Below are 22,304 nucleotides of genomic sequence, written 5' to 3' on the forward strand. Positions count from 1 at the left end.
GAATCTTTGAAATTGGACAAAGTTCGAAAAATTTGATTTATTCAGTGAGCTCGAGAGTGAGATATCTCCTAAAAGTTTTGAATGGATATAAAGACTAAAAATCGAAAATATAAACAATGATTTCAAATTTGAAATAAAAAGTGATATTTTCAACGTGAACACTTCAAATGAGAAATAATGAGTCCGGTCCTGGAATATTGAAATTATTAATATTTCTCTGACTCGAAGCTGAAATGTGTCAATAGCATCCTAAGTTTCAATGAATTCCGCGGAAATGTTTGGTTCTGATGATGGTTTCATTATTTCGATGAATATGCTGTAGCTTTCTTAAAAAAGGCAGAAAATAATTTTTTGCAGTCTATCCGTACTCATCTAGTCTTACTCTACCTCTGTTAAGAGTGTGTACAGTTATTCCCGAGACACTCATCTCATTCATTCTTGCGAAGAAGAGAGTTTCATTGGTAAGTCTATTTTTGTTTTTGGCGTTTTCCACTGAGAATAATGAATCGAAATTATCAATTGTTTTTTAATTGCTTGAAAGGAATTGCGGTTTTGTTCAATTCTCGAATTTCTCCATGACATTTTACTTTGTCTACGACAATTTCCATTTTTTTTTAATTTGGAGTTGATATACTTAATGGAAAATGGTAAATGGTAAAAATAATATAGAAAACTGGTAAGAAGAGAGAAAGTTTGAAAATCAAATTGCTTTATATGTTTGATAAAATTGTGCGATGAAATAACTTATTCTGCTACACGAATCTTCAATTGTAACTACGCCGCTGGAAACATTAATTTTTGTGTAAAATTCATTTTGCGAAAATAAAGTTATTTTCTTTTCAATCAATAAAATATACTATCAAAACTTGTTTATCCGCTGGGACGCACCCAGTACTCCTTAGAATATACCATGTTTTGATACATTTCAAATGAGAATCCAATCAAGGCATAGGTATCATCGTTCCACTTCAACGAATATTAAAATAAGAAACCAAATTACTTTCGTCTTACAGAACACGAACTTTCCTTGGGTGCAAAGTTTGTAAATCAATTCTCCATTCATCTGAAAACACACTACAAATAATTTACTGTTTGATTTCCTCAGTGTTATAACGATTGCTTCATTGCAGATGCCCAATCACCCCGTTGTATACAGAAGGATCTGTCAGTTGGCTTGAAATATCGATCTATAAATATTCATCAATCGATTGAATAATCAAGCCTATCTCATCAGGAAAACAAGTGAATTAGTCGGAAAAAGACATGGGTTACTTGCGCAAAACTTTTCCTGTTTCCTATTTTCCTTCAGACTGATGAGTTTGTTCGATAGAAAAGGTGGTGAAAAGTTGTGAATAGTCATGATGACTGAGGAGATTCCAGAAAATGCCCCTGGTACATCTGGTGTTAGGAGCAGGAAAGCAATTTCACATATAGTACCAAAAATTGTGCCCAAGACTGTGTCTCCAAATTTGAAGAAAACTTTCGTTGAATACTGTGAAAGTTCGACTATACAAGGATTGAGTTACTTGGTAAAGGAATCTTCAGCTTTCGAGAAGTATGTGAACATTTTAAATTCAATTCCACCATATTTTTGATCCTATGAGTGAATAATTTTAATTTTCATCAATTTATTGAAGGAATACGACAATATCAGAACTCAATAAATGAAATTTCAACGTGATACAAAAACAACAGAATAAAAAATATCTAACAACCAGTATTATATCAGATTTCCAATTATATACAATTTTATAGAAATATATCCTCGATTCATTTAAACGCAAGATGAAATTTATCATTCTGCAGTGTGTATATGAATTTCGAGGTATTGAAATAAATGCTTACATTTGATAAACATTCAAATTACTAACATACATTCTCACATCATTTTTGAGTTTAATGATGATGAAATAGTGTGGAATATTGCTCATTATTATCGCATTCAAATACAACATCATCTCGAAAATGAACGAGGCATTTTAAAAATGAGAAAATTGAGGTGTATTTTCATCGATTGAACATTCATAGCAGGTATATTAAATGCAGAAAAGCGTTGACAGTAAATGTTACCACTCGAAAAACTTCTTCAATAGTATACCTACACATAACAAGCTTAGATACAAGCAATACTTTAAAGCACGCGGAGTGGAATGTCCTGAATTTTTAAAGAGTTCCAATATAAATGCACTTATTGACGAGCTCATTTGACAGCTCTAAAGATTGATACATAATAATGTTAAATAATTAAAGATTCATCCAAGATATCAGCCAAGAATACTGCATTGAAATTTTCTCCAGAAAAATCTACATACCTGTTACTAGTACTACTAGTATACAGGGGGTTTTATTATTCAGTATCCAGATTTCAGGGGTGTATTTTTCAAGTCAAAATTTTCATAATTACATAAATTATTTTTTCATAAATATATGTGTTAGCAAACGCTTCGTTACCGATCTACGGAGCGTTTTCTTCATGGCTCTCTAAGTTTTTGAGATATTAAGATCAAATTTTAAATATAGGTTACGGTTAGGGTTTATATCATCCTGTATGTTGAGTCATTGTGACAAACTACAGACAGACATTTTTTGAGGGGTACCTCTTTTTCGCCCCATAAACTTTTATGTAGTACGGCGTTGGTAGTAAAATTATTTTTTGTAATTAGCTATATTTAATTGGAATTTTCAACTGAAGGTAGGAACCTTTTATCACTATGTGAACAAAAAATTCTATATATTTGAGTTGTAATCTAAAAACAATTTTCTTGGACATTACCTAAAGAAGAGAAACCTAACTAACGAATATTTCAAATTTGATCTTAATATCTCAAAAACTGAAAGAGCTATGAAGAAAAACTAAAAAAATCTTGAAAACCTTATCGCTCTGTAATTCGGTAACGAAGCATTTGCAGACACATGTTTTTGGAAAAAGTGTTATTTCTATATGAAAAATACGCCCCTGGAATACTGATACTGAAATACCACCCGGTGGATAACATGGACAGTGGATACTATAAGGTTTGAAAAAAAATGCACTCAAAATAAAAAGTGAGCTTTTGTTACCTGCCTATCTTCAAAACATTTATATTTTAATCTTGATATTTTGTACTATTTTCGGAATCTCGATAACCGAACAAATCGCTTTAGCATTCCGTTACAATCTTGGTATTCGAATTTTAATCCGGATATAGTCTTAGATTATAAGGTCTGACATACTGATGATAATAAATACGTCCAAAACTAAAAGATAGTCTAAAATGATTAAAACATCGAAGTCGTTGTTCAGTTGATCTTGTGTTTTGAATCTATCGTAGTTTGTATATGTGGAAGAATATATACCCACATATTCTTTCAATATAATAATAATAATAACGCCTTCAATGAAGAGAAAAAAAAAATTACTATTCCAAAAAAAAAACATCAGAAAAAAAATCACTCACAGGGCGGAGTTCAGATCGTGATGAAGCCATACACCTCTGCTCTTCCACTCAAATCCTGACGAAAAATATATGAAAAAAAACCTTGAGCAAAAATGATTGAAGAAAATAGAACGAAACACAAAGAAAAAATTTCAATAACTTTCCAGTTTCAAAGTTTAAAGCCATTTTATGTCATGAAAGTAAATATCACTCAACGCAAAAATTACAATTCCAAAAAAATCAATCACAGGGCGGAGTTCAGATGGCGATGAAGCCATACACCCCTGCTCTTCCACTCAAATCCTGACCAAATGACTAAATCTTGGCAAATTTTGATTTTAAGTAGTCTTCTCGAAATTCTTCGATGACAACATCATAATTTCCAAAATAAAACTAGAGGGAATGAATGATTTACACTTTCTTTTGATATAATTTTTCAAGGACAGATTTTCACTTGTGTCGAACATGTATAGATTGCATAAAATCTACATAAATTTTCGACATCCAATAATTTATCATAACAACCCACATAATGATATTTTAGAGGAAATAACCTATCGAACAGTTAATAATTGTGCTTCCGATATTCTCAGATTGCCTTATTTTTGATGGCTGCTTGTAACGAATTCGACTTAGATAAGTCCCAAAAAGGTACTGTATTTTTTTCTATACAAATTTTTTTTATTTGAATTTACGTGTCTCGGTAACTAGGCCATTGACATATGGTAAAATCTACTTATAACTTAGGCATTACAGGTAATAATTTTTATAAAAAATTAACAAGTTTTCACAGAAAAAGCGTTGTACTGAAATCAAATCATTCAAATATGAATGTACAATTGACATTCTTTTAGAAATTATAGTGTTGCTTCAATTTGAGTTGCTGAGCTGAGATTGTCCCTTAGATTTTCTTTGAGTTCATCATGTGGACACCGAGATAGAAGGTGTTCTACACTTAAAGTTTCTCACTGCTCACGTTTAAGCAAATCTGTCCGTCATACGCAGTTCTTATCCACAGAAACAGTATGAGCTTTTTTCATAAAAAATTGTTGCTATACTACACAAATATGTACCTCCATTTGAAGAATGCGATCAATTAATTTTGAAAGCACAAAATCAAGGATAAAAAGAAAAAAATTATAGGTACTTCTAACAGTCCTTATACATAGTTTGGAAGTAATAAATTTTCGAATATATTACTTGTAATAGACAATCAATTATTTTTAATTGTAATCAACAAAATTACACAATAACTTTTGAAGATTCATGCCTCGGTGGAGCAGAGCGCCTCAGTTTGGATTAGTTTGTGAAGGCGGTTGTGATTTGATATATTATATCAGCTAATGATAATTATGTGGTAAAACTTGGAGTATTCTTCATCATATAGTACGTACTTCCCGGACTAGGCCGGAAATCATAGAATCCATAGCAACCGAGATAACGGCTGACAGTTCATATGAAATTAGTTGTCAAAAATTTGCATGTTTTTTTATCGCAATCGCATTAAAATATGGAAAGCAGCAGCGATAGTGTTATTTTACATGGTTGCCGAAAAAATATTGTACGCAACACGCCCGAAAATGGTTTTTTTCGGCAACCGTCCGGGAAGTGAGCACTTCCCGGACGGTCTTTCTCTGAGAAAGTAGCATTTCCCGGCCTAGTCCGGAAAGTACGTACTTCCCGGACTAGGCCGGAAAAGAATCATAGAATCCATAGCAACCGAGATAACGCCTGACAGTTCATATGAAATTAGTTGTCAAAAATTTGCATGTTTTTTGATCGCAATCGCAATAAAATATGGAAAGCAGCAGCGCGATAGTGTTATTTTACATGGTTGCCGAAAAAATATTTTACGCAACACGCCCGAAAATGTTTTTTTTGGACTCACAGACTTCCAGGACTCGCTTACGCTCGTCCTGGAAATTTGTCTATTCGTCCAAAAAAACCCTATTTTCCGGACTTGTTACGTAAATTACTATTTTGGACTCACAGACTTTCCAGGACGAGCGTAAAGCGAATGTTGTCTATTCGTCCAAAAAAACCCTATTTTCCGGACTTGTTACGTAAATTACTATTTCATTATTCAAAATTCACCAAAATGTATTTCGTTAAAAAAATTGTCAAAATTGTGTAACAAATTAATTTTCTCAGAAGAAAAATATTTGGCAACAAAATCCTGAAACAGGACAATTTTTGTTTCACCTTTACCAAATTTTTATGCATTTTTGAAGGATTTTTTTTGCACCTTGTGCCATCTCCATCAACCCTCTAAATTTTTGAATAGGGAAAGTGGGTCATGTGGTACTTTTTTGGCAAAGTCTTTGTATCTTCTTTACAAGCGAGCAGAAATTTTCAACAAAAACTTTTTTTTTTAATTGGTTAGTTCAAAGAGATTTTCAGTATGTGTTCTTTGTCATGACTCATTTACCTGATGAGATTTGTCACCGAATAAAAAGTTGACCATTACCTACAATTTTGTTCATGCACAACTTTCAACCCGTATGAACCCTTTGATGGAGAAATTTATTTCGGCATTGAAGTACCACCCGGAGAGTCATTGTGCATGACAAGATAAGTTAAATTGAATGTTCAAAATGACCACCATCGTTCTGGATGCACTAATCAAAGTGCTTGACATATTCTAATTTTTCACGTGAGGGGCTTGAAAGTTGTTCATGTACACAACTGTAATGGTCGAATTCATTCGGTGACAAATTTCATCAGAAACCATTGTCCCAAAGTAAATGAGCCATGTCAAAGTGCACATAATGGAAACCTTTTTGAACTATTAAAAAAAAAAATTTCACGCCTGTAAAGAACATACAAAGACCTTGCCAAAAATGTTCCACATAACGCACTTTCCCTATTAAAACAATTTAGAGGGTTGAAGGGGGTGGCATAAGGTGCAACAAAATCCTCGAAAAATGCATAAAAAATTGGTAAAAGTCTCGGTAAAAGTGAAACAAAAATTTACCTGTTTCAGGATTTCGTTACCAAATAATTTTCTTCAGAGAAAATGAATTTGTTACATAATTTTGTCGTGCTCTGTATAGGTAGTCATGCTAATGGAATGCCAAAATTTTTAACATTCCAGGTATCCTAACCAAATCAGTAAGAGCTTTTGAAAAGCCCTATTGTGGCCCATACTACTTCACACTTTCTCAAGTGTTTGATATCGAACTCATATAACATCTCATTAAATAGTTATCTAAATTTCAGCCCCAGGGACCGACAGTTTCAGATGCAAATGAATAAATTCATTCCTACAGCGCAGGTTTCATTTAGTAATAAAACCTGCGCAAGTGATTTAAAATATAGTGCTAGGATCGTTTCTCGCTTTCTTGAAGAGTTATGGGGAAGATGTTGAAAACAAATCCACTGATATTTTCATTGACTAGAATTCAAAGACTACCAGAGTAGTATGAAAGTCCATCTCGAATGATTTTGAGAACATATTCCTACTAGCTGACCTACTCGTGTACCTACAAGCCAGCAGGTGGCGCAAAAAATAATGATCGATAAAATCGCGAGATTTTTCAATCAATAGGACCTTAATCTATGCACTGAACTGTGTCGGGAAAAATATTATAAGTCCCACCTCTCGAACGAGATCAGTGGCGCTCCGCTTCGATTTCAACTGACTGAATTGCGCACATTTTGAAAAAGGAGATTATTCTGCCGCACCCTGTATTCCATTTTTTTGAAATTCTCTATTTATCCTAACTGATACCTATACTACGATTCAGGTTATGGTGGTACTCAACCATTGGTTTGTGCATAATTGGATGCATCTATATGAGCTACAGAAATTATGTGAACTGGAAAGAAAAACCTATAATTGTGTCCTTGGCAACCAAAGATGTTGGAATCTGGGAAATACCCTTCCCTGCAACAACGATATGCCCAGAAACGAAAACTAGGATAGACTGCCTCAATTATACCGAAGTTTTGAAGAATAGGAAAGCTGGTATTCCACTTAATGAAACTCAAAAGTATTCTCATTCTGTATTCTTAATTTTATCGAACAGTATAATAAAAATCCATTTTTCAGACAATATTTCGAATACAAGTCTTTAACATGTTTGAAAAGCAACTATGGGAATTTGTCAGAAGGGCCGGCTTTCTTTGACGATGATTATTATGAATTTTTAGATCAGGTATGAATAAAATATCAATCTATTTAATAATACCTAATGAACTCATATAAAATCATGCTGTTGTATATAAACGGTGTCGAAAAAAATTGTATAAGATGCAACAAGTGGAGAAAGTCCTTAAGTCCATCTTTTCTCATGAGTGTGGAAGTTCGAGGCACTACTGGCACGAGCCTGAAAGGCGAGTGAGTAAAGGACTTTCTCCAAATGTTGCACACTATATTTTTCTCACAACTGCTATAAAAAGTAGCGTATTCTTCATAGTCAACTCAATTTCAAAACTATGTTTTGCTCATACTGTGAGAAAAAACCATCGGATATTATGCCAACCACCTACGATTTTGAAACGGTTATAAATGACCGTCCTAGTGCAATAAGTCTCGTAAATCGTCTGGACAAAATGTCATCCATATGGTTCACAGATGGATCAAAAATAGAGAAGGGCACCGGCATTGGGATATATGGACCTAAACTGAGGATCTCTAAGGCCCTGGGAAGTGAGCCCTCGATACTACAGACCGAGATACTGACTGTTCATTTATGCTCCCAGGGGTGTCTCAAAATGAACCTCATGGGGACGCATATCTACGTCACCACGGACAGCCAAACCACGCTGAGATCCCTGGAATCGTATTGTCAGGGGTCTCTGCCGACTTGGGAGTGCCGTAACACCATAAAGCAACTGGCCAGAGAAAAAAAGGTGACTCTACTATGGGTACCAGGGCACTGTGGGGTTGAAGGAAATGAAAGAGCTTGCAAGCACTTCCAAAAAGTGCATCAAGGTTAACACCTGCTAGACTTGAGCCTTGCTGTGGGATAGGAAAAGACCAATATAAAGCTGCGGTCCAGCTATGGAAGTTGAACAGCAGGACAATCCACTGGAATAACACTCCTAGACTTGTTCAGGCAAAAAAATTCGTGAAGATTTCACCTACCTACCCCAAAAAGTTCCTGAAGCTGTCGCGAGCCGAGCTTCGGGTGATGGTGGGACTGCTGACAGGGCACTGTCGGTACAAACATCATTTGTACCGTATGGGAAAGTCAACAGACGAGATTTGCAGGCTCTGTGGATCGTAAGCAGAAACAGCCGAACACTTGGTATGCAAGTGTCCGGAGCTGGCTGGCCTATGAACCATACACATGGGTAAGCCGGTCCTGGATACCAGAGAGTTAACGTCCAAGGTCCCTAAGGAGATTGCCAATTTTATTAACGTCATTGATGACCTCCCTGGGTTTCTATGAATGAGTAGGGTAAAGAACAAAAGATCTGTATGGTCGCAGTTCCCGGAAGGCTTACCGAACCAAAACGACCCCAGTTGAAATAATAATAATAATAATAATGCTCATACTGTGAGAAATATGTTTCCACACGTCACTTTGCCCACACCTCTCTTGGTAGACCAATGAAATTGGGCTTTTGAGAAGTCTTGTCTTAGAAACCCAAGAAATTAACAGATATTTTCACATTCGACTGTTAATCCACTGCGCTACCGAGGTAGTCCACAAACATTAATTTATGAATTTCACTGACACGGGTCAGATATACTACCTTGTGACGTACAAAAGCTATATAGTGCAACTCTTTTCATCTGTGTTCGCTATTTGCACACAAAAAAACATAAGTATACATACATGTTCTTCCTATGACAAAAAACGTAGCCAAAGAAGAGAATAAAGAACATTAATCACAATAAAAAAATCATTAATATCAGAATAACTTGATGGCTTCAGGTACTATATACATATATTGAAAGATTCATTATTTGCACTAGCCTCTCAATTGGTTCAAGAATTTTAATTTCGAAACTCCTTTTTCCGCACATCTCATAAAAATATATAATTGCAATCGATTCAATAAATTTGATTTAAATTTAAATTTCAGTGCAGGTCAGTAGACTTGGATTTGAGCTATTGCAAATGGATGGGAAGAACTTACAGCTGTTCGGAAATTCTGAAACCTATAATGACAGATGAAGGCCTATGCTTTAACTTCAACATGTTTGACGTTTACGACATATATACTGATGAAGTGTGAGTATCAAATTTATATTCTTTTACTGAATTGAATTCAGAATGATTTTATCGTTTCCGTTTGCCATCGAGAACATTCGAACACACTTTTCGATTCATATAAAATTGAGTAAAAAATCCAAAAAACACTGATTTTATATTCAATGGATTTGGTCCTTACTGGATGGAAATTCATAGAATAAAATGGAACAAAATAATTTGCACAAATATTTGAATGTAAACAACAATTGTTTTGCACACAACATAGCTTCCTCAGATTAATTTCGACGACATTATAGTTGAAATTCGAAATTATTATGGAGATACTAAAGTGTTGGTGAAACAATTGAAGCTCATAAAGATGGTTGAAGTATGGTTACTACAACTTCAGTATAATATTATGTCTATGCGAACTCAAGAAACTTGATAGACTGATTACTCATTCCATGTTATTTCTGGGATATTTATGAGATCTTTGAGAATCTTTCGATCGATAGTATCACAAATAAATTAATGAATTTGAATTTGAAATTCGAATCTTGTTTATAACTTAACAGACCGATAGGTGTAATACTTAAGTTATTTTTATCAGAAATTGTATTCTTGAACTTCTTAGCCGATTGCTCGATAAAATGATTTGCAGTTATAACAAGCAAAGGATAACATAATTTCCAAGAATAATTCTAGATATTGCAATGTGTGCACTGCTATCAAAATGAATCATTTGGTTGTTTTCTCCTTAGATGAGACAGGTGATACATTAACGGCAATTTTTATTCTATAATATGATCCAGTTTTCTGTACCTCTAGTAAAGAGAATCCTCTAGTATAGAGAATCACGGCTCACTTGATTTTCAAGTTACTTGACTTGATTTGAAATCAAGTCAAGAAGTAGTTTTTCAATGTCAAGTCAAGTATTTATTTATCAAGTACTTGAATTCTATCTAGCTTCTTGATTTTCAGCATTGTATAGTGTCATATCATTAAAAAAATGATGAAATGATACGAAACCTTGCACAAATATTTTTCGAACTATATTGTATGAAAGAACCAAAAATATCAACTATTTTTAAAATGAAACCCAAATTAAATGACTTCAAATAACAATAAAATGAAAAATTTAAAAAATACAGTTTCCTTACATTCGGACTCTTCCAAGCACTGTTTGATTACATAATTAGGCTTTGAGGTTTTGCTAGCTTTACGTTAAGCTAGCAGAAGCCACAATTTCTCCGACAATTTCAGAGGAAAAAATTTTTCAATAGGATAATAAGCCTAAAATTTTGGCCAAAAATAATAGTTCCAAAGTGGCTCTGCTATCTTCACTGGGGTTGAGTTCTCTCCCCTAATAACTTTTAATATTCACAAAGTATGGTATCGCTGGTAAAGATGTACAAGATAAAATAATCGAATATAAAATAATTTTAACATGGGTATTCTAAGTATTGAATAAAAGTTTTTTTTCGAAATTTAATCTGAAATACGAAATGAAAAATATATAAAGATTTAGAATCATACCTTCTAGAATGAAAGCATTGAAGCCCCGCAGTTCCGGAAAAGTAGTTGAGGACTTCCTACTCTCAAAATGTTATCATGGTGTGGAATAATATTTGTTCAATAATTCAGCTTGATATTATGTTTGCTATTTTGTGACTCGTCTAATGCATACAATGTATGTCTCATTAGACCATAAAGTTTTATTATTATTATTAATGATAATATGTCGCCTCCACATTACTGTCCAAATTTCTGTTCCAGAAATTCTTCAGCCAATAATCAAGCAGTTCTCTTTGAAAGAGCTCATTGAAATTTTCTCCTAAATATATTTTGAAGAAAAAAAGGACGTACATAAAGCAGTACTTAATATATTTGCATTATCAGTTATCCGTATAACATCAAAATGCATTTTTAATTGATATAAAATAACTTCAATTTATTTGTCTCGAATGAATATGAAAACCTATATTTTTAGGATTTATTTAAGATAATTTTTTCTCATTCATTATTCCATTTCCTTAGATTCTCAGCAACATCTCAATGGAATGTCAACTTTGTCCAATTTGCAGAAATATTAATTTTCATCTAATCGCTGCATTTTTTCAATTGAATTTTCGGCATCGACTGCTGAGGTCATTAGCAATAATACAGAAAAACAGGAACCACAAAATTCAAATAAAACAACATAAATATAAATAAAATCATAGGAGTAGATATAGATAAAACCACAAAATGTACAGATAAAATCGAGGCATATATCATTAAAATGAATAACTTAAATATAATATAAACATAAATACACATACACATTTATACATACATATACACACATATATAAATAAAAATATGTATCAAATACCGATAAATAGCAATATAAATATCTACAGAATAAACAAATAAATAGACAAATAAACAAACAAACAAATGGACAGAAGAAATAAATTACCATGTTGCATTGGTAATACGAAAATAATACCGTTGATTTCCTAGGAAAAAGCACGAATGGGATAAAGATCGTAACATAACCTATGTCTGGGATCCTGAAGATGGATACGACAGAAACTATTTCTTGAATGGAACTCCGAAACGTTCGGTGGAACCAGGAGCAAAAAATGCCCTAATGGTAGCATTATTCACCAGAAAAGAAGACATAATAAGCTCTTGTCGTGACTATTCTAACCAAGGAATGAGAGTAAGTACTACTTCATATAAATTTAAATTCCTTGTCGGACAACAAAATATGAAATTAATAAGTTTATTTACTTTGTATTCAGCATGTGGAAAAGAACTAAAGCTTTTTGGTTATCTGAATGCAACGCCACAGTTTTATAAGCAAAAGAGTTTTGATCAAAATAATCTCGATTTTTCTTTTGATCTTCTTTACAAATCTGATTTACATATTTTGTCGGAATCATTATCAATATCATCACATGAAATGATTATTTTTAGGTATCCCTTCATATGCCGAATCGTATTCCTAGACCAAGTGAAGTGTACTTCCATGTAGGATTGGAAAGTTTAGTCTCTGCTTCAGTGCTACCAACCATGTCTTATACGTCTACAGACGTAAAGAGCTTCGAACCAGACGTGAGGAATTGTTATTTCCCGAAAGAGAGGAAGCTGAGATATTTCAAAGGTTATTCGCAGAATAACTGCAACATGGAGTGTACCACAAATTATACGATGAAAGCCTGTGGATGCGTTGCATACTATATGCCGAGTTAGTAAAACATTTAATTATGTTTCTACTTCTACTGCTTTTATCAACCGTTATCATTATAGTAGTTATTTTAGAGTCAGTTGATTTTGAGAAATTTGTTGACAGTAGCGAACCCAAAATTTCAATTATTTACTGTTTTCTTCTTCAATTGTGAATTCTTCTCGGACCAAGAAAGAAATCTTGAAACGAATCTTCTAACAATTCGATTTTAGGTAAAAAACAAGTGGCTGAGGTTCACAGTAAAAAAGCCTTCACAAACGGTTATCTTAACATGTACAAGCCCTAAGCATATGAGAGGACTCGCAGAGGCCTAAGACAGACGAATATATATCGGGTGTCCCAAACTCGATGGCCTATTAGACGTTTCTGGAAAACTAATCATAATTTTGAGCTGAAAATTTGCATATTGGGGTTTGAGACAATGATCTTTCTCCCTAAAATATTTTCAGATCTCTACAACTTCCGGTTATACCGGAAACAGACTACTACTTCCTCATTTCAAATGGCACACCCAGTATATTATTGCATCATTAAATAGCTTTTTTGATGGCAATTTCGGCAATATGCCATACCTTGGTAAAAATTCAACGGTTCATGAGTTATTGGGATTCTTATGAAAAATAAGGTGGCGATGAGGACTCACATTTTTTTGAATATTTCAGCAGAAAAAGCCTTTGTCGAAAAAAATTTGTTTTGTTTCGTTTACGCAAATACGTAGTATTATAAGACCGTTTTCGGCTTGGACCAAAAATGTACAGGGTGTTTATAAGAGGATCATGAACTTGGACAACTCAAATTCATCAAAACTCAAGATTTTCAAATTAGAACCTATATTTTTTATTATTTCAGTCGATTCTACGTACAAAAATAGTGGGGGTTACTTCAGCAAACCATATACCTAAAATGAATACTTCAAGAGTTATCGGGGAAGAACTTCAAATGAGGAAAAACCGCTATTTATAACTGTGGGAATAACTGTCTGTTACTTCCGTAAAACACAGAAAGAAAATAAAATTCGCTGTTTCCATAACTAAATTTGACATATCAAGAATTGTAATGAATTATTCGTAATTGAAAATTGTATTGGTTTATGGATTTCTCAACAATACCAACGAAAAATTAATTAAAATTCATGAAATGTAAAATTTAGTTATCTAAACATCGAATTTTATTTTCTTTCTGTGTTTTACGGTAGTAACAGACAGTTATAAACAGCGATTTTTCCTCATTTGAAGTTCTTCCCAATCTTCCCTGATAACTCTTGAAGTATTCATTTTAGGTATATGGTTTGCTGAAGTAACCCCCACTATTTTTGTACGTAGAATCGACTGAAATAATAAAAAATATAGGTTCTAATTTGAAAATCTTGAGTTTTGATGAATTTGAGTTGTCCAAGTTCATGATCCTCTTATAAACACCCTGTACATTTTTGGTCCAAGCCGAAAACGGTCTTATAATACTACGTATTTGCGTAAACGAAACAAAACAATTTTTTTTCGAAAAAGGCTTTTTCTGCTGAAATATTCAAAAAAATTTGAGTCCTCATCGCCACCTTTTTTTTCATAAAAATCCCAATAACTCATGAACCGTTGAATTTTTACCAAGGTATGGCATATTACCGAAATTGCCATCAAAAAAGCTATCTAATGATGCAATAATTTACTGGGTGTGTCATTCGAAATAAGGAAGTAGTAGTCTGTTTCCGGTATAACCGGAAGTTGTAGAGATCTGAAAATATTTTGGGGAGAAAGATCATTGTCTCAAACCCCAATATGCAAATTTTCAGCTCAAAATGATGATTAGTTTTCCAGAAACGTCTAATAGGCCATCGAGTTTGGGACACCCGATATACATATCGGTTTAAAACGTGCGACGACGTTGTCCGATGCCTAGAATCCATTGCTTGCGATCTTCCCATTGCCCTGCTTGCAAGTTTCGATCACTCATTGCATTCCGTATTCCCTCCATCCAGTTTTTTCTTGGTCTCCCTCTTCGTCTCCTCATGTTTGGTATCCATTCCATTGTTATTTTCGGCAGTCGTGATTGTCCCATTCGTTGAACATGTCCATACCAGATCAGCTGTTTTCTCTCTATATCATCCATGATTGTGCCTTCTACTCCCATTTGATTTCGTACTTCCTGGTTTCTTATTCTTTGCATTCTAGATATTCTAGCCGATCTCCTCAACGCATCCTTCTCTGCAGCCTCTATCCTCCTCTTATTTCTCTCTGTCAGTCTCCATGCCTCAGATCCATACGTTAATTGGCTTTTGATCATTGTATTGTAGATGTTGAACTTTCGTGATCTGGTTATATTTTTGCTCCAGAGTATTCCATTTAAACAGCCAATCACTTTTCTTGTCTCTGTTACTCGTGATCTTATCTCATTGTCATCTGTACCGCTTGTGTCGAACTTCACTCCCAAATACTTGTACTCTTCGCAAGGTTGTATGCTTTCTGTACCAATATCCAGTTCACTCAATTGGTCTCCAATACAAATATATTTAGTCTTTTCCAGATTCATCTCCAATCCCCAACACTCATATGTTTCCTTCAGTTTACGTGTCATGTATTGTAGATTCTCTTTGTCTCCTGCGATTATTACCTGGTCATCCGCAAACTGTACTGTGACAGACGTAATAGATAATATTGAAAGAGAAAATACTGAAATAGAAAAATGAATAAATTCACCGGAAATGTTACACTGTGTGAAGAAAAAATGTTCTAGGGAATAAGTCCAACCACATTTTTTGAAATAACACCACATTACCTTCGCATTTGTTCAAAAATATTACCATTTGGCTTATTCAGTCGTTCAAACAAATGTATGGTTTTAAAATCTAGTTGGGGAGAGTCGGGTAATTGTGCGCAGCGGCTAATCGTGCGCATACCTTTATTTCCACAATCGGGTAATACAATTTCGTAATCATCATGCATCTCTTGACAAAATTATGTTCTATCCCATACAAGAAGGGTAAATCACTGCACCTTATTTATCCAAAATGGCCACTTGGTTGTTCACGCATGTGTTGCTCTAGTGAGTGTCTTGGTGTAAATAAGCCGTAAGTATTTTAATTTTCACTTTTTTAAAAAACCGTTTTCGTCTATAGATTGCTTAATGAGTCTCCTTGACACTGATATATTTAGTTCAAGCAAAAAAAGTTTTTTTTACTGTTTTATAGCATTCGAAAGTTAAATTACTCATTTCGGTTAATTGGGCGCAGTGCGTACAATTAACCGCCATGTTTTTAGCATTGTTGACACGGCGGCGCATAAAATAATCGCTTATGATATTTTTCATTGTTGCAGATGCCGAAATACCAACGTAAAACTTCTAAGGCTCAATGGGATCGAGAAACTATGATTCAGGCCATACAGTTTGTAGAAAATGGAGGATCAATACGACAGGCGGGAAGGAAGTTCGATATTCCAGAGTCTTCAATAAGAAAAAGGAAAAGAGCATATGACAATGGACTTGAGGTGGTTGGACCACATATTGGAAAATTTTGTGTTTTTTCAACAGAACAGGAAATGGCATTAAAAGACCATGTTCTCAAGTTGGCAAAACTCTACCATGGATTGACTAAGACTCAACTCAGAAAATTAGCTTCCACCTTTGCCGAAGCAAACCAAATCAAACACAACTTCAAGGTTGAATATAAAATGGCCGGAAAAGACTGGTACTATGGATTCCTCAGGAGAAACCCAGAAATATCTCTAGAAAGCCAGAACCCACTAGTATAGCTAGGATAACAGCTTTTAACGAACATGAAGTTTTCACATTTTTTCAAAACCTCAAAAAAGTATATGACAAATTCAAGTTTAAGGAGGATGCAATATTCAACGTAGATCAAACTGGTATTTCTACGGTACAAAAACCATGCAAGAGACTTGGTCCCAAAGAAATTAAACAATTTGGCGCTAAGACATCTGGTGATAGAGGGAAAAAAGTTACTGTTATCTGCTGTTTCAATGCATCTGGAACTTGTTACGTGCCACCAATGTTCATATTTCCCCGAATTAAAATGACAAATTCATTAACCAACAATGGACCTCCTAATGCAATTTATACTTGTCAAAAAAGTGGCTGGAGTAATGAAGAGCTTTTTCACAAGTGGCTACAACACTTCAAAAAAACCGTTATAAATCATCTAAAGATGAACCTGTATTATTGCTCCTGGATAATCATTCCAGCCATATTTCCTTACCAATTTTTGACTATTACAAAGAATATGGCATTATTCTTTTAACGATACCACCTCATACATCCCATAGGCTTCAACCATTAGACGTAACTTTTTATGTTCCATTGAAATCAGCTTTTAACAGGCAATGTGACTATCACCTAACATCGGCTTCAAAAATAACTCAATACGACTTAGCTGCAATATTCAACAAAGCCTATACTCATGTTGCTGCCATGGATAAGGCTCAATCAGGATTCAGATCTTGTGGGATATGGCCTTATCAAGCAGATAAGTTCACACATGAGGATTTTCTACCAGCAACTCATCACCTTCCAATTATAATTGATGACGATGAATTACCTTCTACTTCCTCCTCAAACGCCAGTTCTGTTCCAGCTTCTCACAACAATCCGAATCTCAACCATACTCAGGAAAATAATTAGATTGGCCAGCTCAGAACAGGAGAAAGCGATGTTCCTGTCCCTAGTACATATACTATTCTGGAAGAGTTGAGTCCACTTCCACAACCAAGGGTAGCTAAACGACAAAATCGTAAAAAAAATGTCTGAAATATTGACAGATACACCAAACCGAGAAAATTCAGAAACCGCAGCAGCGAAAAAGTCATTGAGGCAGGGGAAATTAAAAGAAAAATAAGAACAAAGTAAAAAAGGAAAAAATATTATAAAAGGACCCAGAGCAAGTCAGAAAAGAAGCACAAAAAGTAAACTGTTCGAAGAGAGCAGTTAATCTGAAGATATATCAGAGAGTGAGATTTATAACGATGACGAGTTGGACGACCTGGAAACGGAAGACAATGAGAGATGCGTTATTTGCGGGGAGGGCAGTATAAAAAATGAGATGTGGTTTAAATGTTCAGTTTGTGCGGAATGGTCTCATGCCCTATGCACGAGAGCAGACAGCCCTGAAGGGTTTATCTGCGATTTTTGTGATACCTAATTGTATTTTTAAAATTATTTTTATTCTATTATATTTTTTTTATATCGTTAGAGTTTGTTTATTTATTGTTTTTTTTTCTTATTCAATAAAAGAATAACTTCTCATGTTCAAAAAATTGAGTTATTGGTTCATGTTTTCAATGCGCACAATTATCCTACCTATTATATGCGCACCATTTGCCGCATACTTCCGGTAATTGTACGCAATGTTCATTTTTCAAATTTTATATTTCAAAGTCATAACGTGCATTTTTATTTTAAATAAAATAGAGAAACTTATAGCTAAACCATTGAAGAATTTTGACGAAAAATCTAGAAGTTCTATCGTTTATGATTTCCAAAATATTTCAATTTTGGCTTAGGTGCGCACAATTACGCGACTCTCCATTGTGGTATATTATTCACATTTTTGAATTGTTTTTTTTGTTCAGCCTAAACTACAAAAATGTCGAAAATTTTGTTCAAATCTGTATAGTGTAAATTCTAAATATTTAAATTTTTGAGTGTTCTTTGTTTTTTCTTCATTACATCTGTTTCAGGAAGTAATAGTACTCCAGTTTGTGGATTAGCCAAAGTGGCTTGCTTGGAGGCAGCTTCCAGTAAGTGTTCGTTTTATACAGGGTGGCCATTTGAAAACGAAACAGACGAGATTACAGACGAAATAAAGTTTTTCGATAGAAATGCTCGGACAGGTCGATTTCTGTTTGGAGGGGGACAACTTAATATGTAGGTTACGGACGCATAGCGCTTCAACCCTTGCTACTACAACCCTCACCCCCAAATTTTGAATAGGGAAGATGGGGTGAGTGATACCTCATTTGAAAGGTATTTTTATACTGATTTCAGCACAGTAATTGTTTTTTCATTTTATGCATTAGTTCTCGAAATATTCTTAACTAAGTATTTGAAAATGAAGTGGTGTTTTCATGGCACTTGTAGTGTTTTGTGAAAAATCGACATTTTGAGCTTCAAAACAACCATGACTGTGGCTTCCTTCCTAACTAACTAACGCATGAAGATTTCGAGAATTAATGCATAAAATGAAAAAACAATTACTGTGCTGAAATCAGTATAAAAATACCTTTAAATTGAGGTATCACTCACCCCATCTTCCCTATTCAAAAATTGGGGGTGGGGGTTGTAGCAGCAAGGGTTGAAGCGCTATGCGTCCGTAACCTACATCTTAAGTTGTCCCCCTCGAAACAGAAATCGACCTGTCCGAGCATTTCTATCGAAAAACTTTATTTCGTCTGTAATCTCGTCTGTTTCGTTTTCAAATGGCCACCCTGTATAAGAGAATAGATAAATTCTATCGTAATTCTATTGCAGCCTTCTTATCAAAACAAGATGCTGATGATGATATTGTTTCTGTGGTTGATAAATGTGATTGTCGACCTCTGTGCGTGGATATAACATATGGTGTTGAATTGTCAGATGATGAGTGGCACTGGTATGAGCAGGTACTGGTTCAAGAAACTGACCAAGAGACATTAGAATCTTTAGAAAAGTAAGTTTCACCATAATCAGGTAGCATTCTTGTTAATTTTATGTTCAAATCTATACTGGGTGGCTCACCCCAGAAGAGGATAACATTTTGAGAGAGTAAATGACGATATTTTAAAAATATTTTTTGTGATGTGTAGGTCTATAGAGTTCCAGAGAGTATTCTGAAGTTAGAAGCACAATTTAAAATTATTTAAAAATATACATAGTGTTTGAAAAAGATATATACCAAAGTTACACTTTTTTCAATGTGATAATTTTATTGGTATGATCAAAAATAGAATGGCAAGCTTAAACAATGATGGGTTTCTTCAGATCTTGCTGAGTGAGATTTTTATAATAATAATATTTAATCCTGTAAGACATTATATAATTAGGAGTAGTCGTTAAAACTGAAGCATGATAAAGCGTTAAACAATTTGTGTGAAATTTTTTCATGTACACAGATTCGATAAAGGCTTCTTGGATATGCTTGTTGATGCTGAAGCTCGGACAATGAAGGGGTTTTGAGAGCGAGAAAAATTAAGAAACAATTCACCTATGAACTCGAAAATGAAACAATCCAAAATTCTGAATAAACTATTCAGTAGTGTTTTATTGAAAGATTTGAAATGCTTTCAAATCATTCAAAATTTCCTATGGGATATTAAGTCAAGCTTAAAATTATGAGAGCAAAATAACCGGCTTAGATCTACTTCAAGAGTTTCAATTCTTACAGTCTTTGAATCTTGCGATGAAAATTTACATCTTGTTTGTTTTCCAAGAAGGACGCAATTTTAATAATTGCTCAGTGGCTCAATTCGGGCTAGGCGTGGCTCTGATGTGCGTATAGCTCTGATAAGCAGATTTATTTTATCACTATGTTCAATGAATAGAGCAGCCTCCCACCCCTTCTGTATAATTCTGAATAGTCGATATAGGTTCAGAAAAACAGACTCTGATATAATATGCAACCAGTAAGATATTAAAAAAATTATCATGTGGAAAAATTCGAAGTATTGAATGAAAATGAATTCAAATCACAGAAAGAAAGAAAAACGAAAAATTCTTCTATATGATTGATTGATTAATCAATCTTTTAACAATGTGCTTGGCTAGTCGCCATCGACACATGAACCAATCTGTTACACAAACTCCAAAATCACAAAAAATCTTAACAATCACAAACTACTTTTACAATTTTAACTTCACAAACGCTTCAATATTATTTTCTAAAAGACTCTTTCAAAATATGGAGCTCCAAAATGGGACGTGAGGAAAAGTAGTCATCTCACCGTGACGACCATTTTGGAACTCCAACATTCTTCTATATATTGTCTAAAGCCATCAAAGAAACCGTATTCCACATATAATCATTCCAGTTATAATTCAGCAATCTTTTCGATGACTGTTCCTTGATTTTAGAGTAGCTTCTCTAATGTTATGAGGAAAATAACTCAAATCTGCTCCTGGTAACTCAGAAAGCTTTTGTTATGAACGAATTAATTTTAAGATAATTTCGTTGTTTCGTCCAAGATGGAGCTGATGAAAATTCAAATCGAAATTGAATCGACGTTGTCCTACTAAATTTCTATACAGGGTGCTTCAAAACTACTTTGACAAAAGGTGATTCCTCATAATATTCTAATATGAATTTGTCAAATAAATATATGTCTGGAAACGCTTCGTTTCCAAAATACAAGCTGTTAAACTGTTAAAGTCATACATGGATGTACTCAAAAGTGAGCTGTTCAAACAGAATCAGTAATAAAATATGAGGCGCTACCTACAAAAAACCAAAACTACTTTTTTAAACGTCAAATTCATTTACAATATTCTTAAGAAAATTCAAAATAATGGTAATAACTTCAATACGCATCGGTTATTAGACTTAAAATAGTCAAGTCCAAATATCTAGAAAACAGTTGCTGCGACTTGGTACAATGAAAGCTTTTTCACGTAGATATGACACAAGAATCGACTATTTTACTGAAAAATATGCTAAAAATACGCTTAAAAAAGTTATGATCTACATTAAAGAAAAAAGGTGTAGGTGGCGCCCCCTATAAATGAAAGCAAAAAAAAACATTAGTTTCTAATTCGACAACTCAAAAAACCTTTCAATACCAAAACGAAAAAAAAAATAAAAGTTCAACACTTTGTATCTTGGAAACGAAGCGTTTTCAGACATATATTTATTTGGACAATTCATAATAGAATATCGTGAGGAATCACCTCCTGAAGTTTGTCAAAGTACTTTTGAATCCCCCGTTATGCTGATAGCATATATAATAAGTAGGTAATCGACAAAATTAGTGCACATTGTTCAGGAGAAATATGAACTGCATTTGATTATTATTTTAGCTTGCATAAGTGAATAACTAGTCAACAAATGGGATTAGTATGAAAACAAATTGGTTTCCATGAATGATTGTGACAGAATCAACAAATTACCACTTCAAATTTTTCATTTTTCAGATACACGGTGTCTGCTGTTAGGATATTCTTCAGAGATTCGTTCTTTCTACCGAAACAACGACGAGAACTTTTCGAAACATCTGATCTAATCTCTAACTTTGGTGGTATCCTCGGACTGTTCACAGGATTCTCACTGTTTTCCCTAGCAGAAATAATATATTTCGTGGCGAAACCATTGATCCAGAGCTTCCAAAAACACCCAGAAGCCAACCAACAGCCTCAGGTGGTAGAAACATGAATTCATAGTACAAAGTCAATCGTCTCATCGATGGATGATAATGGTCGAGCTATTATATGAATGAAAATCTCTGTAACTCCAATAAATATTGACTTCAGAAATGCCTCATTACTTATTTCGAATCTGGAATAAATGTTATTTACAAACTAATAGATAGTTTTCTT

The 22,304-nt window shown here is 34.0% G+C and overlaps 1 protein-coding gene across 1 annotated transcript; it reads left to right on the plus strand.

Annotated features, from left to right (window-relative positions):
- Positions 1-1,149: 1,149 nt before the first annotated feature.
- Positions 1,150-22,290, plus strand: LOC123682280 (pickpocket protein 28-like). Its single transcript, XM_045620829.1, has 9 exons — positions 1,150-1,555; positions 7,163-7,408; positions 7,468-7,573; positions 9,453-9,601; positions 12,068-12,269; positions 12,527-12,797; positions 18,482-18,541; positions 19,272-19,449; positions 21,903-22,290. The coding sequence occupies exons 1-9, from the start codon at positions 1,359-1,361 to the stop codon at positions 22,138-22,140; spliced, it is 1,647 nt and encodes a 548-aa protein (XP_045476785.1). The 5' UTR covers positions 1,150-1,358; the 3' UTR covers positions 22,141-22,290.
- Positions 22,291-22,304: the final 14 nt, after the last annotated feature.

This window comes from Harmonia axyridis, chromosome 6 (genome assembly GCF_914767665.1).
Source record: "Harmonia axyridis chromosome 6, icHarAxyr1.1, whole genome shotgun sequence".
NCBI lineage: Eukaryota > Metazoa > Arthropoda > Insecta > Coleoptera > Coccinellidae > Harmonia > Harmonia axyridis.